At 43.6% G+C, this 23,012-nt stretch overlaps 1 protein-coding gene across 2 annotated transcripts in view; it reads right to left on the bottom strand.

Moving 5' to 3' along the window:
* Positions 1-23,012, bottom strand: part of adamts17 (ADAM metallopeptidase with thrombospondin type 1 motif, 17) — a 176,769-nt gene that overhangs the window by 91,218 nt on the left and 62,539 nt on the right. For both annotated transcript variants that reach the window (XM_039772720.1, XM_039772721.1), the window contains exons 8-11: positions 22,578-22,683; positions 16,640-16,780; positions 14,056-14,206; positions 1,421-1,522 (exon numbers count right to left, since the gene is read on the bottom strand). In XM_039772720.1, the coding sequence (XP_039628654.1) occupies positions 1,421-1,522; positions 14,056-14,206; positions 16,640-16,780; positions 22,578-22,683 (500 nt within the window). The remainder of the gene's footprint in view (positions 1-1,420; positions 1,523-14,055; positions 14,207-16,639; positions 16,781-22,577; positions 22,684-23,012) is intronic.

The following is a 23,012-nucleotide window of genomic DNA, read 5'->3' as shown; positions in this document are numbered from 1 at the left end:
TTGTTATAAAATATTTGATCTGTTCCATGCCATTGTAATGTTCAGGTTACAAAACATTAAATGTTTAAAATTCCTGACTCTCTTTTATATTTTTTTTCCTATTAATTAGCCTTTTTTTTTCGGCATACTTGGCTCCCTTAATTGTCTCCTAATTGCTGAGGAATGCAGCCGTGGTAATCAAGAAGGTCACTGCGTGTTTTGTGAAATTGTTAAAAGCGTTTTCTGGACGAGAAGTGCAGCAGAGACGTTTACCATTTCTATTTGTGTTTGACTTGAACTTCTGACCTCCGTGACAGCAGCAGCTAACCACATAACTCAGGACGTGTCGGCAGACAGAAGGCAGACAAGTCGAGTGAGGAAAAATGAAAGGGCGGCCTAGCGATGTTGAAAGGTCAAAACCTTAAACGGTATGAGGGCCATCTTCTGCACACTTAAAAGAGAAGCTTTCAACCCAGTGGATCCCTTTGTGCCTGCACACCTCGTTCTGCGACGACAACACTGGATCAGGAGGGGACTGGGGGTCTTCATCTCGGCTTTAGAAAGTCAGAAGCTTGAAAGAGCAGCAGGAAGAACAGGGACCAGATAGATAGATAGATAGATAGATAGATAGATAGATAGATAGATAGATAGATAGATAGATAGATAGATAGATAGATAGATAGATAGATAGATAGATAGATAGATAGTCACCACTCTTAACATCGGCCAGTTCTGATAGATAGATAGATGAAATTTGCCATTTTCCTGTCCTTCAGAATCTCTCCAGTACGCAGTGACTTCCTTAAAGGGTTTCTACCTGCACTCACTAGCCTCCTTAAGAACACGAGGATAAATCTTATCTGATCCTGGTGATTTGTTTGATTTCATCTTCTTTAATCTGAGCAGCACTTCTCTCTCTACAGTTTCCAAATCCCTCAGTACTTCCTTAGTAGTCCCTGTTACTGCTCTGAGGTTATCCACTTGCTCACTTGTAAACACCTCAGAATAATGTAAGTTTAGGGCATCCGCTATTTCACTGTCTGTATCTTTTCATTCCCCTTTACTATTTTTTTCAGGGGTGGGGATCCATCTGTTCTTAACTCAATTTTTCTTTTTGTAAAAACTTGATTGCTTTGTATGGATTGCAAAACAATTAATAAAAAGGAAAAAAAAAAACTATTTCTGATGCACTTGTTTGCACGTTCCTTCAGCTTCTTTCACTTTTTGAAGTGTTGTTAAGCTCCCGTGTAACCGCACACTGCGGACGGCCACTTCCGGCATCGTCCTTCACGTCCTCCCTTCCGTGTCTCGAGAGAGCGAGCATACCACCCCTGTTACTCATTAGCCAAACTCCAACCTGCAGATAGCGAGCTTTAAATGTGGCTTATGGCCTTTACGCTCTACTTTATAAATCTTTATGCCCACCAGACTGACGTGTCACCTTATCTGCGCCACATTCTGTGCCATCCAGGGGAGGGTCCAACTTAGTCTTGCATGAAGTGTCTCCTTCCACCAAACACCAGAGTCCCGAGCACATCAGGTGCTGCAATGAAAAGGAAAAAGGAAAAGAAAAAGAAATAATAATAAATGCAATAAACAAAATAGACAGAAAAACTAGATAAGTGGGTTGGGGGGCTAAGGGGGGATGACAAAAGGGGGCAAATTAAAATGATTCCCTGAGAGTGGGACTGCTGGGGACAACAATAAGACAACAATAAAGAATGCGCGGGAGGACTGACGCTAGAGATGGCCGTTGATGGTCCTTTCCATAATGCATTGTCCCAGGAGCTCCCCTAGTCAACCTGCCGTGGCATCCAAAGATGTTCCATCAAGACCGAATGGCACCTTCTCCCCATCAAGCCCATCTTCACCCTACAAAGCTTTAACAGATGCAAGCACATCGGATGCGTCTCACAGGTCTGAGCCCAAACTGAAAATACAGACGGCCACCAACGCCATCTGCTTCACCGCGGAGGAGAACTCGCCCAATGACTGTTCACATCACTTCCCGTCACAACACCATCCGCTCCGGCACAGGAAGTCCCTCATCATTCAGGACCTGACCTCCGAGCAGAGTGGATCTCATTCCAGAAGAAGGCATCTACAGGCTTCAAGAAGGCCACTGCATCGTCACCTCTAACGTATTTTCAAAATCCTGCAATTGCCTTTCACTTATTCAGACCGGGTATTAAAACGGGGCAACCTGTGGTACCCAAAACCTTTGTCTGTTTTTGTTCCCTTGTTGACGAGTGACATTACACATTCAGTGACCAGCTGGCCTTTCCATTGTGCATTGCTTTGCAATCTGTGGTGACGTACAACGTCTGTGCGCACTTCACATCTGAGGTTACCTGTATGTCGTGGGCTTTAATCTGCGCAGAGCCGGCGAGGAGTATGAGAGGCGCTATATGTAGATGTATAATGAATGGGACTGTAGTAGATAGAGAGATCATGAAAGGCACCACAGTATATAATAGAGAGCCTGTTAGGACTTTACCTATCTGTCAAATAGCCGTTTTTTTTATATTTTTCTATCAAATTGCAGCGTTCATGTCAAGTTTACCATATTTAATGCCTTTCTATCTGTGGCTCTTGCCTGTTCTACAACACACTTAATAACGTCTTCTGGCTCCGAGTGCCCACAGTCAGCTTCAGAGCTTCTCTTTGCTCACTTGTCCTCACATCCCCTCGCACTGCGAGAAGAGCAGTAATCAGTTCGGGAAAAACACTTGCTGTCACTTTGTCAAGACCCTTTTTTTTTCCTTTTTCTTCTTCACAGACTGACATCTAATACTTGGGCCCGAATCGAGTGAGAAGCAAAATGTTTACTTAATGAGAAATCTTCTGCCATTGCCAAGACTCAGCAGATGCTCAGCACTAATGTTTTTACTTCAGCACAGTGACCGACACCCGCACCGCTTGCCAAATGGGAGGTCCACCAGACGCTGACATCATTTTACCGAGGACTTCAAAATGCACACGCAATTAGGGACATTGACAGCGTTTAATTTAGGATGAAAGGTAGGTAGGTAGGTATGTACAGTGCGACATCCAAAGGTGAGTAATTCATAAAGTGTGGACTGCTTACTCGACCCATTTACTGCATTTGTGCCTCACACACATTAGGGCCAATTATATCTATCTGTGTGTGTGTGTGTGTGTGTGTGTATAGATAGATAGATAGATAGATAGATAGATAGATAGATAGATAGATAGATAGATAGATAGATAGATAGATAGATAGATAGATAGATAGATAGGAAAGGCACTATATAATAGATAGATAGATAGATAGATAGATAGATAGATAGATAGATAGATAGATAGATAGATAGATAGATAGATAGATAGATAGATAGATAGATAGATTCGCTGTTATTCTCAATCTACATGCTTCCGTTAGGTCAGATTATCTCAGGGCACAACGTGAGCTACCACAGCCATGCTGATGACACACAGCTGTACTTATCAATAGCACCTGATGACCCGATTCTATTGATTCACTAACACAATGTCTGACTTGTATCTCAGAATGGATGAATAGTAATTTTCTCAAGTTAAATAAAGAGAAAACTGAAATTTTAGTGATCAGCAATAATGGATACAATGAGGAACTGGATACATTAGGATTAAAAGTCAAGACGGAGGTAAAAAGCTTAGGGGTGATTGTTGACTGTAATCTGAACTTTAAATCACATATTAATCAGATCATTAGGACAGCATTTTTCACTTAAGAAACATAAGTAAAGTTAGACCTCTTTTATCACTGAAAGATGCTGAGAAATTAGTTCACGCGTTTGTTTTCAGTCGACTAGATTACTGTAACGCACTCCTCTCAGGACCACCCAAAAAAGACATAAATCGTTTGCAACTAGTGCAGAATGCAGCTGCTAGAATCCTAACTAGGAAAAGAAAATCAGAACACATTACTCCAGTTTTGATGTCACTACACTGGTTACCTGTGTCATTCAGAATTGACTTTAAAATTCTGCTTATGGTTTATAAAGCCTTAAATAATCTCTTCCCATCTTATATATCGGAATGTCTGACACCTTATATTCCAAATCGTAACCTCAGATCCTCAAATGAGTGTCTCCTTAGAATTCCAAGAGCAAAACTTAAAAGAAGTGGTGAGGCGGCCTTCTGCTGTTATGCACCTAAAATCTGGAATAGCCTGCCAATAGGAATTCGCCAGGCTGATACAGTAGAGCACTTTAAAACACTGCTGAAAACACATTACTTTAACATGGCCTTTCTATAATTTCAATTTAACTTAATTTAACTTAATCCTGATACTCTGTATGTTCAATTCATCATAACAACTATTCATGGTGGCTCTAAAATCGGTACTGACCCCTACTCTCTTTTCTGTTTCTTTTCCGGTTTCTTTGTGGTGGTGGCCTGCGCCACCTCCACCTACTCAAAGCTTCATGATGCTCCAACAATGATGGACGGATTAAAAGGAAGAAGTCTACGTGACCATCATCATCATCAAGCCCTTCCGTGAGAACCCTAAATCCAAAGAGGACTGTTTCATTTATGTGAGGTAGAATGCCCAGAGGGACTGGGCGGTCTCATGGTCTGGAATCCCTACAGATTTTATTTTTTCTCCAGCCGTCTGGAGTTTTTGTTTTTTCTGTCCCCCCTGGCCATTGAACCTTACTCTTATTCGATGTTAATGTTGATTTATTTTTTATAATTATGTCTTTCATTTTTCTATTCTTTAATATGTAAAGCACTTTGAGCTACTGTTTGTATGAAAATGTGCTATAGAAATAAATGTTGTTGTTGTTGTTATTTGGTGATTTATAGAGAGAGTGTTATATGTATATAGAGGGAGATATAAAGTGTAAGTATATATATGTGTATTCACAGGTGTGGGCAAAAGTAGGTTTACAGTTGTTTGTATGGAAAAAGACATTCAAGTTATGATTATTACAATAGCTTTATTAAAAGTAACTTTTATTAACTCAAAAGAATGTCACAATGGTGAGCTTAATAGAAGATTGAACTCTGTGTTCCACATACTCTCACAAATGTAAATTATACTTTGCCCACCCCTGTAATATATAGAGTGTGTACATACATATATGTAAACATGCATTATGTATTAAATTATATATATATATATATATATACTGTATATCTGTATATATGTGTGTGTATATATATATATATATATATATATATATATAATCCAATATCTGTCTGTCTGTTTGTATGTCTGCTTAACGGATTTAGATCAGTTTTTTTTTTCTATAATTTGCTTGAACATTATAGCTGATTTTGCAACTTCTCTCATTGCACTAAGTATCATAGTTTGTTTGTGGTACTGATTTATTTGCAATAATCCGAGAGAGGCTGCGTGCGGGCTGAGGGGAGGGGAGCAGTGCCCGCCTCACTTCTCACTCACACGCCAGCCTTTGTTCAAGTTGGTCTATACCTCTCACCACATGTTGGAGCGTTCTGCCACTGCTTAGCTAGCGATACCTGTTTGTTTATTGATTTTTCAAGCCCTGTTTCGCTATATATATACATATATAAAAAAAATCCTGCGGCGCGCTGGCACCCTGCCCGGGGTTTGTTTCCTGCCTTGTGCCCTGTGTTGGCTGGGATTGGCTCCAACAGACCCCCGTGACCCTGCAGTTAGGATATGGCAGGCTGGAGAATGGATGGATGGATGGATGGATGTATATATAAAATCCTAAGCCTAAAGTGCAATGATTTTCTGCAACAATTTTATGTAACGTTTTTGTCATGCTTTAAATCTGCCTTATTTTTTAAAACCTACATATATATGTTTGGTATCATAATTTTCAGAATTTATCAAACTTTAATGTGATGTTGTTAGATTCACAGATTCTTATTCCCTTTTTAAATTATAAACTAAAAAATATCAAGAACTCATCTCCCGCGAGACGAGACATTGTGCCAAGAGATTTAACCACGCCTGGGGCCAGAAATAAAAGACAAAGAGTAGGACAGCTGCTGTAGAGGCTTTTAAATGTTTGAAGCGCCACACGAGATACAGATCACATGGCATGGCAGCAGCTGATCGAGTAAAGAGGAGGTAAAAAAAAAGTGTTTGTTTCCCAATGTATCACCATTTAAGAGGGGGTTTGCGGTGCGTTCAGCCCCCCTCTTCACAACGCGAGCAGCAGAGACACAAAGTGGCTGGTGCATCGCACAGGCCAGGAGGGGAGTTGGCCAAACCCCCTAATACTATATATATATATATATATATATATATAGACAAAAGAATTGTTTGAAATATCTTGTAATAAACGAAAATCGACTTACATAGAATTAATTCACACTTCATTTCCATGTAATGTCCCACTTGTCCTCCATTCAGTTGGATACAGGCTCGGAGTAATAAACGTAATAAGTTATAGCGTAATGAAAATTGCATAATTAGATCCGGACCACCCTGTATATACTTTACATAAATAGAATACGATGCACAAATACAATACATATTCTATTTAAGGATGTTTGTCCAATAAAAACATTTATTTTTACCCGGGACGTGTGTGTGAAGTTGTGTCTGTGGTGTGGGGCTTTTCGACTCCCCTTTACAATTGATAGATAAGCTATATAATGCATGGCCGGACAGACGCCGCACACACGTTGTCATTCCCAGGCCGGGCCTTTTCTCATAACTCTGACGTAACCGGAGCTTCGGGTTTTGGGGTGTCTCGTGTTTCCCACCATCAAGTGAACTCCCCTCTGATTATTTTCGACTTCTTTTGATGACTCTGCTGCTCAGCACGCATGTCACTGGAGCGATCCACGCATGACGCCCCTTTGGTTTGCATATTCAGATTTGCGTACCCCGCTAACGGACTTCGTGTCTTATCCCACAAAAGAAATTTCGGCCCCCGAGTCAAACCTTGCGGTGGTGACGCTGCCTGCCCCCAACACATAAAGAGAGGGGCCGTAATCCCCACGCGCCACACGCTAAAGCCAGCCGGCGGGGCACCGAGCTGTCACCTGCAGGTCGCCACGAGGGTGCGGGACAGTCGTTTTTAACTCACCGCCACTTCTCAAATGAATGCGTCATTTCACAGCAGCACATCGGGTAAAAAAATGAAATCCTAAATACAACTGATCAGCAAAAAAAAAAATGCTTGCCTAAGGCGCTTATTGCTTATTTGTCACCATTTCCTTTTAATTTACTGTCAGAACATAAACTCCCTCACTCATCTGACATGTGAGATGATCAAAACACCCCTGACGGAGGACCACAGAAACGCAAGAATGTGGACTCCCACCATTGAGCTCGGGGGATAAAATAAAATACATTTGAGCCGGCGACACTGGAGCGAGTTTAATTAAAACATGACAAAGCGGGCTGAATCAGCAGGCATGAAAAATTATTTTAATTTCCACGAGACCTGAGATGCGCAGCGTTTCTCGCGGTGGAGCTTTGCATTTGCTGAAGGGGCTAAAATGCGGCAGTAAAGAAGAGCCGGCGGCTTTTGCGCACGCGTGTTTGTCACACGGGGTGGATGGCGACGTGGTGTGTACACCGGCACTGGCAGCACTCTGAATCACCCTGCGTTTGTGTGTCTGTGACAGCTGCCATACTCCACTGAGCCCGTGACCGTCGCCAGTCCTGTACCGGGTAATGATGGCACTTAGCGTGAGGTACAGTGCAAAAATGTTATTTTCAAACCAAAAGTCATGCTGGGGTTCAAATCCTCAAAGTTCAGAAAAGCAGTGCTTCTTAATAAATAAACTCAGTAAATGTTAATCTACAGAAGCAAGTGCCTTCATGGAGGTTAAAAAATCACCCAAATAAATAAATAATCCATACAGCTAAAAGGTTAAAACACAGCCAGGATCTTCTTCTAAAGACAACACCAGCCTTGGTGCCCCCCTCAGAGTGGCTGGTGGCTTCACCTCCTAGAGTGCTCAGCTGTGGCAATCCTGCCCCTCAAGAAACTTACACTCGCTCGACTTGGAGCCGGCCATTTCCTCTCCTTGTAACGGCACCAGCCTCACCACCATCCTGACTCTCACTTGATGTTCCTTCTCACCCTTTAACCTCCAGACTTCACCTTTCATTGCTCGATCTCCCCTGCTTACTCCTCAGGCTCCCCTTTATACATCTAGAGAGACATTTCAGACCCCAGAGCGCTAAAGGCCAATGAATACTTCAGCGTCAAGCCTACGCCATAGCTATGTGCTATTTTATTTATATTATTTCATTCAATCAAAATATATATTTTAAAAATCAAAATAATATAGTGTCCTGTTGATATCCGTCTATCAAGATTTCTAATTGTCAATTTAATATAGGCTCACTTATTGTACGTATATCTAATGTAGTGCCTTTTACTGCCTACCTGTCCATTTATTGTAGTGCCTTCCACTGTCTATCTAATAGAGAGCCTTTAATATCTATCTATCTATCTATTTATCTGTCTGTCTATCTAGGATAATGATTTTTTTGCTAAGCTGTCTAAATTTTAAATCTTTCCTACTATACCATCTATCTAATATAGTGCCTTTTATATTAACCTGTCTATGTAATTTTGTGATCCTGCCAACTATACTAAAATATCTATCTATCTATCTAATCTAGTGCCTTCTGTATCTATCCATCCTATATAAAGCCTTTCCTGTTAATCTATCTAAATTTTAAATCTGGTCTACTATGCTATCTATTTAATATAGTGCCTTTTATATCTATCAATCCTTCCATCCATCCATCCATCCATCCATCCTATATAATGCCTTTCTTGATAATTGATCTGAATTTTAATCTTGCCTACTACACCATCTATCTATTTATTTATCTGTCCTTTCTATTTATTGCCTTTCTTGTTAAACTAAATTTAAAATCTTGCCTACTATACCATCTATCTAATATAGTGCCTTTTAAATCTATCTGTCTATCTATCTATCCTATACAAAGCCTTTCTTATTATTATATCTACATTTTTAATCCTGCCTATAATACCATTTATCTATCTAATAGTGTCTTTTATATCTATCTCTCTAATATAGTGTTTTTGTACTTATTCATCCTATATAACACCTTTCCTGTTAATCTCAAATTTTAAATCTTGTCTATTATACTGCCTATCTATCTAATATAGTGCCTTTTATATCTATCTATCCACTCTATGTAAAACTTTTCATGGTAATTTATTTAAATTTTTAATGTTGCCTACTATACCATGTATCTATGTAATATAGTGCCTTTTAGTCAGTCAGTCAGTCATTGTCAAACCCGCTATATCCTAACACAGGGTCACGGGGGTCTGCTGTAGCCAATCCCAGCCAGCCAGCACAGGGTGCAAGGCAGGAACAAATCCCAGGCAGGGCACCAGCCCACCACAGGGCACACACACACACACACACAATTTAGGATCGCCAATGCACCTAACCTGCATGTCTTTGGACTGTGGGAGGAAACTCACACAGACACAGGGAGAACATGCAAACTCCACGCAGGGAGGACCTGGGAAGTGAACCCATGCAGGTCTCCTCACTGCGAGGCAGCAGCGCTACCCACTGCACCACCGTGCTACCCGTGTCTTTTATACTCTATAAAATGTCTTTTTAATCTACCTGAATTTAATCTTGCCTACTATACCATATATTTATCTATCTTTCTAATCTAGTACTTTTTATATTTACCTTTCTTATATAGTGCCTTTCACTCTCCAGCTGTTTATTATTATATTAATAGTAGTAGTTCCACTGTCATTTCTAGCACACATATTAGTATGTGATTTCATCTTTATAATAATTTTTTTCTAGAGGTAAATAATATTGTACTTTGAGCTGCAGTCATTGTGTTTTATTATTAAGTGTATTAGCAGCACTGTAGTTTAGCTATCCCAATATAAATACCTGTATTTATTTTATTAATTATACCTGCTATAATTAATAGAGTTGACCTGCTCTAATTAATTATAGAGCCTTCCATGCCTGTCTGTCTTGGAGGAGGTGACTCCATAATCCAGCGTTCTGCTCCGAGTATTCAGTTGTCGCCCAATCATCGTCTGTGTGTCTGTTGTGAAGCACATGAACATTTGTAATGAAGTGCTGCGTATTAAACACACCGCAGTTCTCATTTGATTTCGTGAAGTGCCTCAGTGGCTGCTGCTGGATGATTCTTCTGCTCTCAGGTTTCTTTGTTTTTTTAATTTCCCTCCATTCTTTTTATGAATCGCATTAACATTTACAAGGTCATTTTAAAAAGCAAAAAACTGCCTTTTCTCCCCTTTTCAAACCTAGAAATCATGACTGGCACTCAGTATTTACCGAGACAAATCCTGGTCTTGCCTTGTTAAAGCCACACAAGAAGGACGCCGCGGGTCTTGTAGCTGCTGTGGAGATGAACGCAAAATAAAAGGCCGGCGCTGAAACTGCTGACAGCTTTACGAGGCCGAATGTGCAGAGGGGTCAGAGAGCGGCGCTCAGCTTTAAGTCATTTGTAAAACGACTTCCTCGACATGTTTGGATCCCTCTCAGTGTATCCTATTCACTTTCAGACCTGATCCAGTGTTGCTGATTGATATACTGAGGTCTGGTAAGCATTAATGATTTATAGGAAAAGAAGTCAAAAATCAAACACTGAGTGGAAAGCCCGTTTATTACATGGGGTGAGACGTGCAGAAGAACTGGCGATGGCTTTTTAACACAGAAAGGGAAAGGCAGGACGATGAAGAAGTGACGTCAAATGAATCGGTTACTTATTTATTCATTGTTGACACACCTTTTTCCATTACAGGGATATGGGAGTTGCCAGTCTTTTCTATTAATATTAAGTACGAGGGACCAACAGCAGATTGGGGGGCCAGTCCACCATAACACACATTGATACTCATTACAGGCCAATTAATAACAGCGACTAAGCCAGCCTACGGCTGGGGGCTTTGGGGTCCCCCTCCTTCATTCCAAAGACATTCATGGCAATGTAAAACATGGCTTATGGTGAGTGAGTGAGTGAGTGAGTCTGGGATAGATAGATAGATAGATAGATAGATAGATAGATAGATAGATAGATAGATAGATAGATAGATAGATAGATATGAAAGGCACTATATAATAGATAGATAGATAGATAGATAGATATGAAAGGCACTATATAATAGATAGATAGACAGATAGATAGATAGATAGATAGATAGATAGATAGATATGAAAGGCACTATATAATAGATAGATAGATAGATAGATAGCACACCATGTGGTTGAATGATTGACAGTTAGTGTCAGACGTGTGCACTTAAGTGGCACCTTCAGGTCTCTAATAAAGTAAGCAGTACCACTCCATGCCACGAGGGGGCACAGCTGCACATGTCTTCTCCCCTTTTCTCCGCCATTCTGAAGACCACTCAGAAGCCAAGGTCACTCCTCCCGTTACCCCAGATGTCCCCCACCTCATCCCAGTTCCATGATATACAGACCCAGCAGCCATTTAAGGAGGTTGTTCATTGTTGGACTACACAAGACGGAGCTCCTACTCCGAGAAAGCATCATCGGGCTGTGGCTGTCGATCTTTGAGTTTCTTTTCATTTGTTTTTTTCTGTCCTAATTTTAAGGGGGTCCACGTCGGGCGGGGGTGCCCCAGCTCTTTCCTTGCTTTGTGTGGCAGTAGACGGGTAGAGTCAACTCGGGGCGCACTGCACACAGACTGGGAGCGGGCGCCCGTCCAGTGCTCTGGTGTTAAATGAGCGTGTCCCACCCTAACTCGAGCGGCTCGTTTAGTTTCAGCTGTCCGGCGGCTGCACGGCTATCGACCTTCTCGGGTCTCGTTTCTGTTTCATTACGTGTTGAGCGTAAGGTCATAAAACGTGTGGATGATGCCTTCAGTTTTTGATACACCATAACCCTAACCCAGAGCCCCATTCGAAGTATATCACTTCTGATGGAAATATTTCTCCGTCGTAACTTTTTACGACAACTTTAAAAAGTTGAAATAATGCCAAGAATTCGGCTGCTTCTTTTCCGAGAATTGTAACTCTTCCAAGTGTCGTTCAAATCTCCGCTGTAGACGAAGACTTTACATGCTGCTTGCAATCACGGAGTTGATTATTTGCAACCCCGGGGGTTCGACATATTAGTTACAGCAAAGAGCAGATGTTTTTACATTTGTGATATTTGATTGCAAGTGTGCCTTTTTTCCTAATACTTCATTTTACTGGCGCTCTTTTGCCCACAACTTCAAGCCCCAACTACGGCCCTCTGGAGGTGTTCGAGTGTCCCGACGTCTCCTGAACCCACAAACTTCATTCAATGCATTCTAATTCGAAAGAGAAGGATTGTTATTTGTGTCAGATAACCGTCCCACAAAGGAACCAGGGCGGAGCTCTGGAGGTCCGCAGCTCGACTCGATTGGTGGCCATTGCAGTCAGCTCCACCTCCTTGGAGCTCCAGGGCAGAGGCTCCGGGCTGCAGGGTTTAGGGGAGGAGCCCTGGCTGAGACAGGACCTTTGGATTTATTAACACAGCAGTCAAATGTCTAAGGCACACTACATGGAAAGGACATAAAACACGGAACCGGGGAGCACGTGCCCCTTTCACTTTTTATTTAATTCAACAGGAACAGATGCATGTTAGGCTTCAGTAACGTTCATTCTCACGATTACACTCGCCAAAAATGGCACTAAAGAAAAACCTTTGGACCCTAAATCAGGAAAATCTAAGTGACAAAAATTAAGAATATTACACACTGACGTGAATCGACAATTAAATGTAAAGGAAGTGAGCGGACCCTTCACAGCTTCAGAGACTTGGGTTCAAATCCTGTGATTTTTCTGCTGTCTATGTGGAATAAGCCTGTTCTCCCCGTGTTCCAGTGGGACGCCACATTCGCCAGAGTTTCGGCAGGTTATGCTAACTGTGGATTCTTAACTGACCCTTGGTGTGAGGGATTGAGGGTCAGCGGTTATGGACTGGCGCCCGGTTTGTTTGTCTAGGGGAGACTCCTGGTGGTTCCATTGTGCCACTGTGCCCCGAGGAAGACTCAGAGCTTTAGAAATGGTTTGATCTCCTGGTCCTGATCTACGCCTCACCACATGATCATGGAGAGCTCCTTGAACTTCATTTCTGAAGGGGGTATAATGGGACCTTCTATCCACAAGTGGACTCCAATGAAGGAGAATTAAAGGAGGCACCTAAGCACAGTTTGGGGCGGACCACCACAAAGGGTCAGACTACTTCTAGGAAAGAGAGAGATGTCAGCTTTTTTTATCTGTATAAAATTTGCGATCTTTTCTGAAAAGATGTCTTCACTTTGTCATCATGGGTCACTGCCACACATTAGTGGGCAAAAATGGCAAACATAACCATTTTAAAATGAAATCGATGACACAGTAACGTGTGCCGAAAGTGAGGGGGGGTCTCAATACTTTCTGAATCCACTTATCACGCTTGCACGCCAGAGGGTCGTCTTCCAGGCTCTCCTAAAGTATGTTGATACCCAAGGGACAAAAAGGGGGCGCTGTCACTAACAGCCTTGTCTACTCAAATGGAGCCAAAGAAGCCCTGCCCCTTTACGGGCCCGGCCAATAGAAAAGGAAGACATGCCAGGAAGGCGGGGATTTGGACCTGTCAGGAATGACTCCCAAAAACGCCATTAGAGGGCCATAAGAGGCTGTTGCCCGCTCTTGTTTGTCTGCGCCATCGTGTGCCCATTGAGTTCATTTTGGTTTTGTTGCAAGTTAAATGGGCTTTGCCCAGTTGGCACCCCAGTTCTTTTGGGACTCACTTTGCCTTTTCACTCGCCAATGCTGTAACTAGAAAATTTAAGTGGGCTTGCAGTATAATAAATGACAGATCAAAAATTTAAACAGTCGGCAGCAGGCGCTGCTTAATGTATGGAAAAACGTTGCTCATCTAATTATTTTTGGATTCTTACAGGCTTCAAGTAAGTGTGTGTGTGTGTGTGTGTGTGTGTGTGTGTGTGTGTGTGTGTGTCATTAGCCATACTTTACATTCTTACACAAGCGGCCTATATAAACACGCAGAGCGTTAATGCAAATAACATCAGCAGAGTCGAGTTCACCTCCGAACCAGTGACACAGCAGGAAAAGAAATTAAAGGTCCATTTACCTCCATGTCATTGCAGAACGTTGCATTTGTGCCAAATAAAATCTTGCACTGCTCATCTGCGCTATAGTGCATGCCAGGCAACTTGGGGGGCAGCTTGAGCACATGACGGCCCCGGGGGTCAGTTTCCAATAAGCAGCCACTTGCCTTTGATCTGAAAGGTACAAGGAGGGTAGAACTTCAGAAGCCAACAAAAAAAGAAAGAAAATAAATAATGAGGGAAAACAACTCATGGATAATGCGTGGCCATTAAGGGGCACAGTAGAGCCCCAGACGTTTGACTCGACTACAGAGAGCACAAGTCCCGGGTTCAAATTAACCATTTCCATTGAACAAAACACTTTTCCTAAAGGCTTCTTCACAATAAACAATTCTTCTTCTAGGTTTCTCTCTTTCTTTTTCTTCTCCTCCAGTTCCCCAGGGTGAGTGTTGTCCTTGTCCTCTCTCGACTGTAACCTGCCTGGGTGAGGATGAGAGCTCCAACTAATTCAGATCTGGTAGCCTGCTCCTTACCAACAACCCCCTCTAGAAGCCCACCCCAACGACCCGACCAGGGCTACAAAAGAACCGAAACTCCCATGCAGCCCTGCGGGTATCCCAAAGAGAGCCTCACTACAGGGATGCTGCCACCTAGTGGATTGCTGGAAAAACGGACACCCATCTCCATACGTTCAATTATGAGAACCTCCCAGCCGGGTAACCAGTCAACCATCCCAGCCGAGAGGCTATCCTGTCCTCGACTCTCTTAAAATTGGGTTTACAGAAGAAGAGACGAGCTAACTGGTGCAGAGCTACCTGCTAAGGCGTGCCAGAGACGAGACAAAGGAAAACAAAAAATAATCTGGATCTTCGCTCGCTGTCACCGCTGGCAAACCCAAAGGGACAAAATATTAAAAAATCAGCACGTCTGGCGTGTTCTTAACATGTCATGGACTACAATGTAGTATGAAACAGTCCGACATATGTAGCACCAACATGTAGCTGTGTGTTTATCAAGCCATCTACTTTTATATGCTGCATGCCTACTTAATACAGTATATGGCATCTTTCATGTCAATTATATAATGCATGAGAGAGAGATTGAGAGAGAGAAAGAGAGAAAGATGGTATAGTAGGCAAGATTAAAATTTAGATTAACAAGAAAGGTGATAGATAGATAGATAGATAGATAGATAGATAGATAGATAGATAGATAGATAGATAGATAGATAGATAGATAGATAGATAGATAGATAGATAGATAGACTTGAAAGGCACTATATAATAGATAAACAGATAAGAGAACAGAACTATATAGTAGATTAACAGATAGACAGATAGTACTCTCTCTCATGTGGTGCCTTTCTATCTATCTTTTATACAGTGTCTTTCACTATATACCTACTACCTACATACTTATTAGTGCCTATCTATCTAATATAGTGCCTTTCATTATCTGTCTTTCACTATATACTGTATACCTATATACCTAAATACCTATTAGGGCATATCTATCTGTCTATCTATCTATCTATCTATCTATCTATCTAATATAATGCCTTTCACTATCTGCCTATCTATCTATCTGATATAGTGCCTTTCACTATCTGTATATCATACTCTTATAATTCACTATTTACCTATTATCCATCCATCCATCTATTGTCCAACCCGCTACATCCCAACATAGGGGTCATGGGGGCCTGCTGGAGCCAATCCCAGTCAACATAGGGCACAAGGCAGGAAACAATCCCCGGGCAGGGCGCCAGTCCACCACAGGGCGCACACACACATCCAGACACCAAGCACACACCAAGCCCACACTAGGGACAATTTAGGATCGCCAATGCACCTAACCTGCATGTCTTTGGACTGTGGGAGGAATCCCATGCAGACACGGAGAGAACATGCAAACTCCACACAGGGAGGACACGGGAAGCGAACCCGAGTCTCCTTATTGCTAGGGAGCAGCGCTACCCACTGCGCCACCGTGCCGCCCCATTTAGCTATTATATAGTGCCTATCTATCTAATATAGTGCCTTTCACTATCTATCTCTCCTGTAGTTCCTTTCTATCTTTTATATATTGCCTTTCTATGTATCTGTTTATTGTATAGTGCCTATATACCTAAATACCAATTAGAGCATATCTATCTACAATATCTATCTACCTAACATATTGCCTTTCTAAATAGCTGTCTATCTTTTATGCAGTGCCTTTCTATCAATTTATCTTATATAGCGCCTTTATATTCCTCTCCGTCTCTCTAAGTATGTACTGTGGTGCCAGGTGTATCCTGGACTACTAAACAGAATCTTCCTGGCCATTTCTGCCATCTATTGATAAGATATCCAGGATTCTGTCTATTTGGAGATCTTTGATGTCCGGCCTGGTTCTTGAGGGTCTCTATAAGAGCGCCCCCTCCATCCCCGGTATCTAAGTGTATTTTGCTCTCTTTAACGCGGTGTTGTACAGTACATTGGTTAGCTGTGTTCACGAGACAGCAGCGACCCCGTACTCCACACAAAGTGAACCCTCCAAACGTAACCTGACCTCCCAGAGAAGCCCCCACAGAGGGACGAGAACTTCACGCCGTCCTCCACTCACCTCAGAAAGTTTTCCAGATCATCCCGGCTGCAGGAGGACCAGGACAGGTCACTGGGGTTCCTCCCTTTCACCCACTCGCCAGACATGACATGGGAGCGTCCAGCGCACGTCGGGTGGTCATCGTCATGACTCATCCCCATGCTAGGGAAGAGAGAGAAAAAGTCATGATGCTTTAAAAAAGTAAACGACAAATAAAAATAACAGTTTAAATAGAACTGCGGTGGGCTGGCACCCTGCCCGGGGTTTGTTTCCTGCCTTGCGTCCTTTGTTGACTGGGATTGGCTCCAGCAGACCCCCGTGCCCCTGTAGTTAGGATATAGCGGGTTGGATAATGGATGGATGGATGAATAGAAGGAGATGGAGGGTGGCGGTAATCAAAGCATCATGCAGTAGTGCACAGTATGCAAAGAGCACACAACAAAAAAGAGGAAAACTCCTCGGTGTGCACCTTAGGACAAGATTGAGATTTCTACCAAGACGACAAAGTCACAGGAATGGCTTTAAAACGTCACCGTTAGCTGAGTCGAAGTCCGAAGGTCCCGCCAGTAGAGAATTTATGTATGGAGTTGACAAAGGGTGGTCACTCCATGACACTCCTGGCAAAACTTGAGCAGAAGAATGGGGTGCAGTGGCAGAGCTGATGGAGAAGGAGAGACCTGAGCACGCGGACTCAAGGCTGTCATGGCCACAGGAAGAGCGACACAACAATAAAAACGGAGGTTATGTCACTCGGCGCTGCACGACTCAGGGTCTTTGACCCCAATAATGTCAGCTTTCGGAAGCTAGAAATCTGCCTGCAGCTGAATACCCGCCAAAGGGGGGACGGCTTCTTGTGGCAAGTCAGAACCTTGGCCTGTTCCTTTGAATCTCAGACTTCAGAAATTCCTTTCATCCTCCTCCTCCTCCTCCTCCTCTCCTTGGAGTTACTGGCAGTGGCTTTGCGCCTCATGGATATTAACTCAAAAGAAAAGAAAATACAAACGCTGGTGGCATTGCGACCTCTGAGGGCTTCTCCAGTGGCACTGCAAATTATGTTCTCTAAAACAAACTCTGTCTTCTGGGCTGACCTTGCTGCCCTCCTGTCCTAACTGAAGTCCCTGCCCACACGTATCTGGCGCGGTTTTGTTTAGTGCTGCCCACAGTTCGCTCGGACGCCCACCACTCGGGTTTCATCGTTCATCAACATAAACCTGTTGGCTTGACTGTCATTTCTGTCCATCCATCTTGTCATTTTTGCTCATTTGGCCCAATTAGCTGATGTCTTCAGGAACATCTTTAATATTTTCAGTGAGACAATCTGTGGCTCCCTGCCTGCTTCAAATGACAACAGTGCCTAAGAAAACTTAGTGGAACTCACTCCAAGATCTTCATCATCTTCTTCTTCTTCTTATCCTTCCATAACTGTGTCTCAAATCCTGAGGCCAATGGCTTCTGGGAACTCCAACATCCATTTATAGCTGGTCAAAAAACTCCAAGGGCTTTCTCACTCCTGATCATGGACTACAGCTTGGCCCACCAAGGCTGACCACCAAACTGTTCAATGTAGGACTCAGTGCTACCATCTGGATGACCACAGAGTAGTGGCACTCACTCCATTCAAGATCTTCCTATTCCATAACTATGTCTATACCCCGAGGCCGGTGGCTTCACTGTCCACTCCCCATTGTTTGTGAAGAGGCCGTCACCTTCTGGCCAAAAAAAACAAAAAAGGGCTTCTCATTTCCTAGGTTACTCCACTTGAGATGAAGTGACTTGAGAAATAGCTGCTGGGACGCATTAAACAGAACATTCCAGACAAGTCCTGGTCACCTCCAGTTTGCAGATCCTCACACCCAGCCCACAGGTCAGGGCCATAGGCTTGGAGCTTTGAGGCTCAACCCTGTTGGGGCCCGTGGTCACCAACAGGGGACACCTGGACAGTCCCCGAGCCATGGACAGCAGCTGTCCACCTCAATATAAACATACATCAATATAATTGAATGTGTATATAGCCTAGGAGTGTCTTCAGGACCCTGTGAAGGTAAGGAGCTCGGCTCAGGACAGAAGGGTAACTCCATTGTTCTTATCGTGTTCTCCTCCTCTCATCTCCGTAGGACACAAGACCAGGCATAGGAGGGGCAGTGACTCTGACAAGCTCAGAAGCCCTTCTACCTTCCATCTTGCTGGCCACACAAACTGCGTCCATTTTGGAAGAGAGTGGACATCCTGCAGAGACGATGGGCCCTGCCATAGACACGCTCCAAATCAAGTGTAGAGGGCGGTGTATTGAATGGTGGAGCCATCGCTACTTCTGGGCTCTGTGCAAACAGCAGTCTGTTACAGAAGCTCCATATTTCTCGCTGTTTTTCTTTTTTCTTAAAAGAGCTTCTGTAAAAAGCCAAGCATCACCCTGAGGGCAAATAAAGTTTTGTCTGTTTATCTGTCCCTTTTGTTTTCTATTTATTTTGCTGCAGGCTACTTATTTTTTGGTAATAATTGAATGGGGTACCTGGTGGTCCCCAAATCTTATTTCACTCGCTTCCCACAATGCTACTCTCTGTGTGTGTATGTGAGTGTGTGCGCGTGTGTGTGTGTGTCTGATCCCACCAAGCACTCCGATGGCTCAGTTTGGCTTTGGTGGTTCCATCAGAGGCACGCGGCACAGAAAGCTCCAGGCAAGCGAGGCCGACGCACACGAGGACGCCGAGGAGGAGCGCTGAGAGTCGCCTTCAAAGACAGAACATGAGTGATGTTTCCACAGCAGGTGACGGACGTCAGGTGAGCAAGGCACCTCAAAATAAACGAGTCCAAGAAGCAGACTTTAGGGGAACACGATCGAGAGATGAAGAGCAGGCCAAGAAAGTCTGAGACCCACCAGGATACCAAAGAAAGGTCTGGGAGGATCGCTGAGGGTACACATAAAGCGTATCAAAAATGTCAAAGATTTTAAGATGTGTTCTATCACCTGTAGGTGGCGTAGTTGCACCGTCTGGACTGTAGATGCTCACTTTACTAACAGGTAAGTTAAATGTCTCGCTCGAGGCCAGCGAGTGGTCAGTGTGTTGGCATGACTGGCTGCATTGGTGAGGGTCTTCTCTGTCTTCTGCTTAGAATGGCCACTCCATCCACCGCTTCTTATTTTGAAGCTCATGCTGCTCTGTCACCACCCTGTGACCCTAAAACACCCTACATTAATTGTCTTCAATGTGGGAAGCACATAGCGATGCCCAGTCCACCATGTGAATCTACAGGGCAGCCGCACTAAGCACAGCACCAAACCAAGCTGTCTTGTTGAAGCTGAACACAAACTCTAAAATAACTTGAGATGCCCGACTCGAGGGTACTTACCCGGTGGGCTAGTGGAGCCACAAATCAATGGCATAACTGCAGACGCCTGTGGCGCGGTGTCAGGGGCCGTTTCCGACCACTTCAGAAGGTGTGGCACTGATCCGGCCCACGGCCGCTAAACCGCTTGGGTTTCCCTTCCCTTTCGTTTCAACTGGTTTGGCTCCAGTGTGCTGTACTTTCTAGCTATTTATGGATTGCTTTGTGGATTCCACTGGATTATTTTTATAGCAGCCTGAAAATTGTCCGACCACTTGAAGCTGGCAAAGTCAATGGAGGAAAAAAATAAATAAATAAAAATTACCACATCTGGCACCTTCCTAACATGTCATGGACCGTAATGTGGCATGAAACACTCCGACGTGGCTCTAAAATTTAGCAGTGATGAGTCTGCAAAACCATCAGTTTGTTACGTGGTGCTTTCTACCTTTGATATAGCGCCTTTCATATCCATTTATTATATAATATCTATTATATAATGTAACGTTGTGGGCCAATCATGCTCGTTTTAGTATCTTCAAGACTCATTCTTTGTTAAATGTTTATATGACTGGCAGGGTGATTGTCAGGGGGACTGGGGGATTCTTTGGGGGGGTATAATCAAGGATGATCGTCAACACAATGTCGATTGTTTAACCCACCCTCAGCAACCCGTCCGCAACTCATTACCATTAAATACAACGGTAACTCACCACCCAACGAAAAACGCTAATATAATGCACTTAAATCCTGTGTATGTGTCATACAGTCACATATCATATACATGACATGGGATGGCTGGCATCCTGGCCAGGATGGATGGTGCCTTTCCTGGCCCGGAGGTCATTCTTATTGGAAGGATGTGGGCTGGGGGGCATCCCAAGTGGGAGGCTGGTATAATGGATGGATTAGGGAGAGACGCCTTCCCTGGGCCATGTGCTCCCCCAAAACACTGGGTGGCGACATCCCTCTGGAGTGCCTCCTGTTCAGACAGCCGCAGGGCTGCATGGGAGTTGTAGTTTTGTTGGGCAGGTCTTTCTAATGGAAGGGTGTGGGTAGATGGGCATCTGAACCGGATTGGTTGGCGGGCGGCTGTTATAATAGATGGATTGGGGGTTTGCCTTCTCTGGGCTATGTACATCCCTAGTACACTGGGTGGTGACATCCCTCTTGAGTGCCTCCTGTTCAGACAGCCGCAGGGCTGCATGGGAGTTGTAGTTTTGTTGGGCAGGTCTTTCTAATGGAAAGATGTGGGCAGATGGGCATCTCAACCGGATTGGTTAGTGGGAGGCTGTTATAATGATTAAATAGTGTTGGGGGGGTACTCCTTCCCCGGACCATGTGCTCCCGTAACACTAGGTGACAACACCTCTCTGGCATGCGTCCCATTTGGACACCCACAGGGCTTCATGGGAGTTGTAGTTTTGTTAGGCGGCCTTGTTTTGTGGGGGTCCTTCGAGTGCCACTAGGGGGAGGCTACTGGAGGCAGGATTCTCTTGGCACGGGGAGAGGTTCTGTCTGACCCGAAAGTGCTTTCTGGAAGCAATGTGATGGCACTGGAAGAGGCGAGTTGGAGTCGGGTGGAAGAGGACAAAGCTCACCTGGGAGGAGTGGAGGAAAAGGGAAGGAGAAAGTTGGGCATTTTGTGAAGGTCATTGATTATAATAAACCTTTTATTTGAACAAAGTCACTGGGGTTTGGGGTGCTGCAATGCCCCCTACTGGTCACACTCCTTATTTATCAATCTAGCATATAGTGCTGTTCATCACTATGCTATCGGTTTCTGTACTCGTTTTACTATCGTGTCTACTAGCCACGGTACTCGTGGAAGATCGATAATAGAATAATTTTAAACTCATTTCAGCTCCTTTCCTCTGTATTCCTGTGTTTCTCTCTGTACCGGAGTTCCCCTCCTCGATCCCATTCCCATAAAGCCTGCTTGTCATTATCTTTGAGGCGCTTTTCTCACCTCCTGTCCGGTTTTTATGCTTTCTGTCTTTGCAGGCGACTCTCTCAGCGTGCTCCTTTACTCCTCCCTCATGCGTCTCACACTTTGCACTTCCCCTTTGTTCGCATCACCAAAGCCACACTAACCAATCAGATTGCTCGGAGGTACTGGCCGCACAGGTCTATGATGTAGTAGATCATCCTCAGTCCATCTAAAGCTTGCTCGTGATATCTTCAGTAATTAAGCTAAACATGACTCTGCAGGTTATCTTTCATTTATTTCTGGCTGGAAATGTTTTGGGGTGGCACTGACTCATCTCCATGTCTGCAGGTTTCATGCTGTCCCACTCGGTCCCGCCAGTTTGGCGCATTAGTGACTCCACCCCTGGCATTGCGTAAGGCACTCTATGCATATTTCTGTGGCTGTGCCCACCGCTCAGTGCTGCTGGGTCAATCCCCGACTCCTCGTGACCCTGAACTAGACAAACAGGTTAGAAGATGGATGAACGTAAATGTTTTGCCCAGAGTTTTCTCTTACAGTTTTTTTTTTTTTTTCCTGTGGGTAAAATTTTACCCTTCATGACAATAATGAAATTGTCTATTTAAAAAAAAAAAAGATAAAATGCCATGCTGTTAACACTCTAGTCGAGGACGGTGGCACGCAGATAAGTGACAGCTGCTCACTTACTTGTGGCCGAGTTCGTGGGCTATTGTAAACGCCAGGTTGAGCCCGTTGTCCTCCGTCAACACGCATTTTCTTTTGGCACTGCAGGCTCCACCGAGGTATGCAATTCCTGTTGGAGGATCAGAAAACAGCATATGGAAAAAAAAAAAAAAAACAATTAGGCCCGGCCAAGTATTTGTAATAAATTTGGGCGAGCTGTAATCTCAAAAAAGAAATAAATAAATAAATAAAACCAAGCTTAGACGTCTCAAAAAATGTTTAAACATTCATTATGCTCTTAGTAAACCAAAAATGACCAAACATCCACTACTCTCTCGGTGCTTTCTAACTAGAATGAGAGCTGATAAATGTTTGGATCATTCCGACTTAACACAACGTTCTTAAATTTAGGATCATGGGGGCCTAAATGTTGCTGATCATAACACCTGCAGCAATGAG

Source organism: Polypterus senegalus, chromosome 12 (genome assembly GCF_016835505.1).
Source record: "Polypterus senegalus isolate Bchr_013 chromosome 12, ASM1683550v1, whole genome shotgun sequence".
NCBI classification, from domain to species: Eukaryota; Metazoa; Chordata; class Cladistia; order Polypteriformes; family Polypteridae; genus Polypterus; species Polypterus senegalus.
This window is presented reverse-complemented; position numbering and strand designations above follow the sequence as displayed.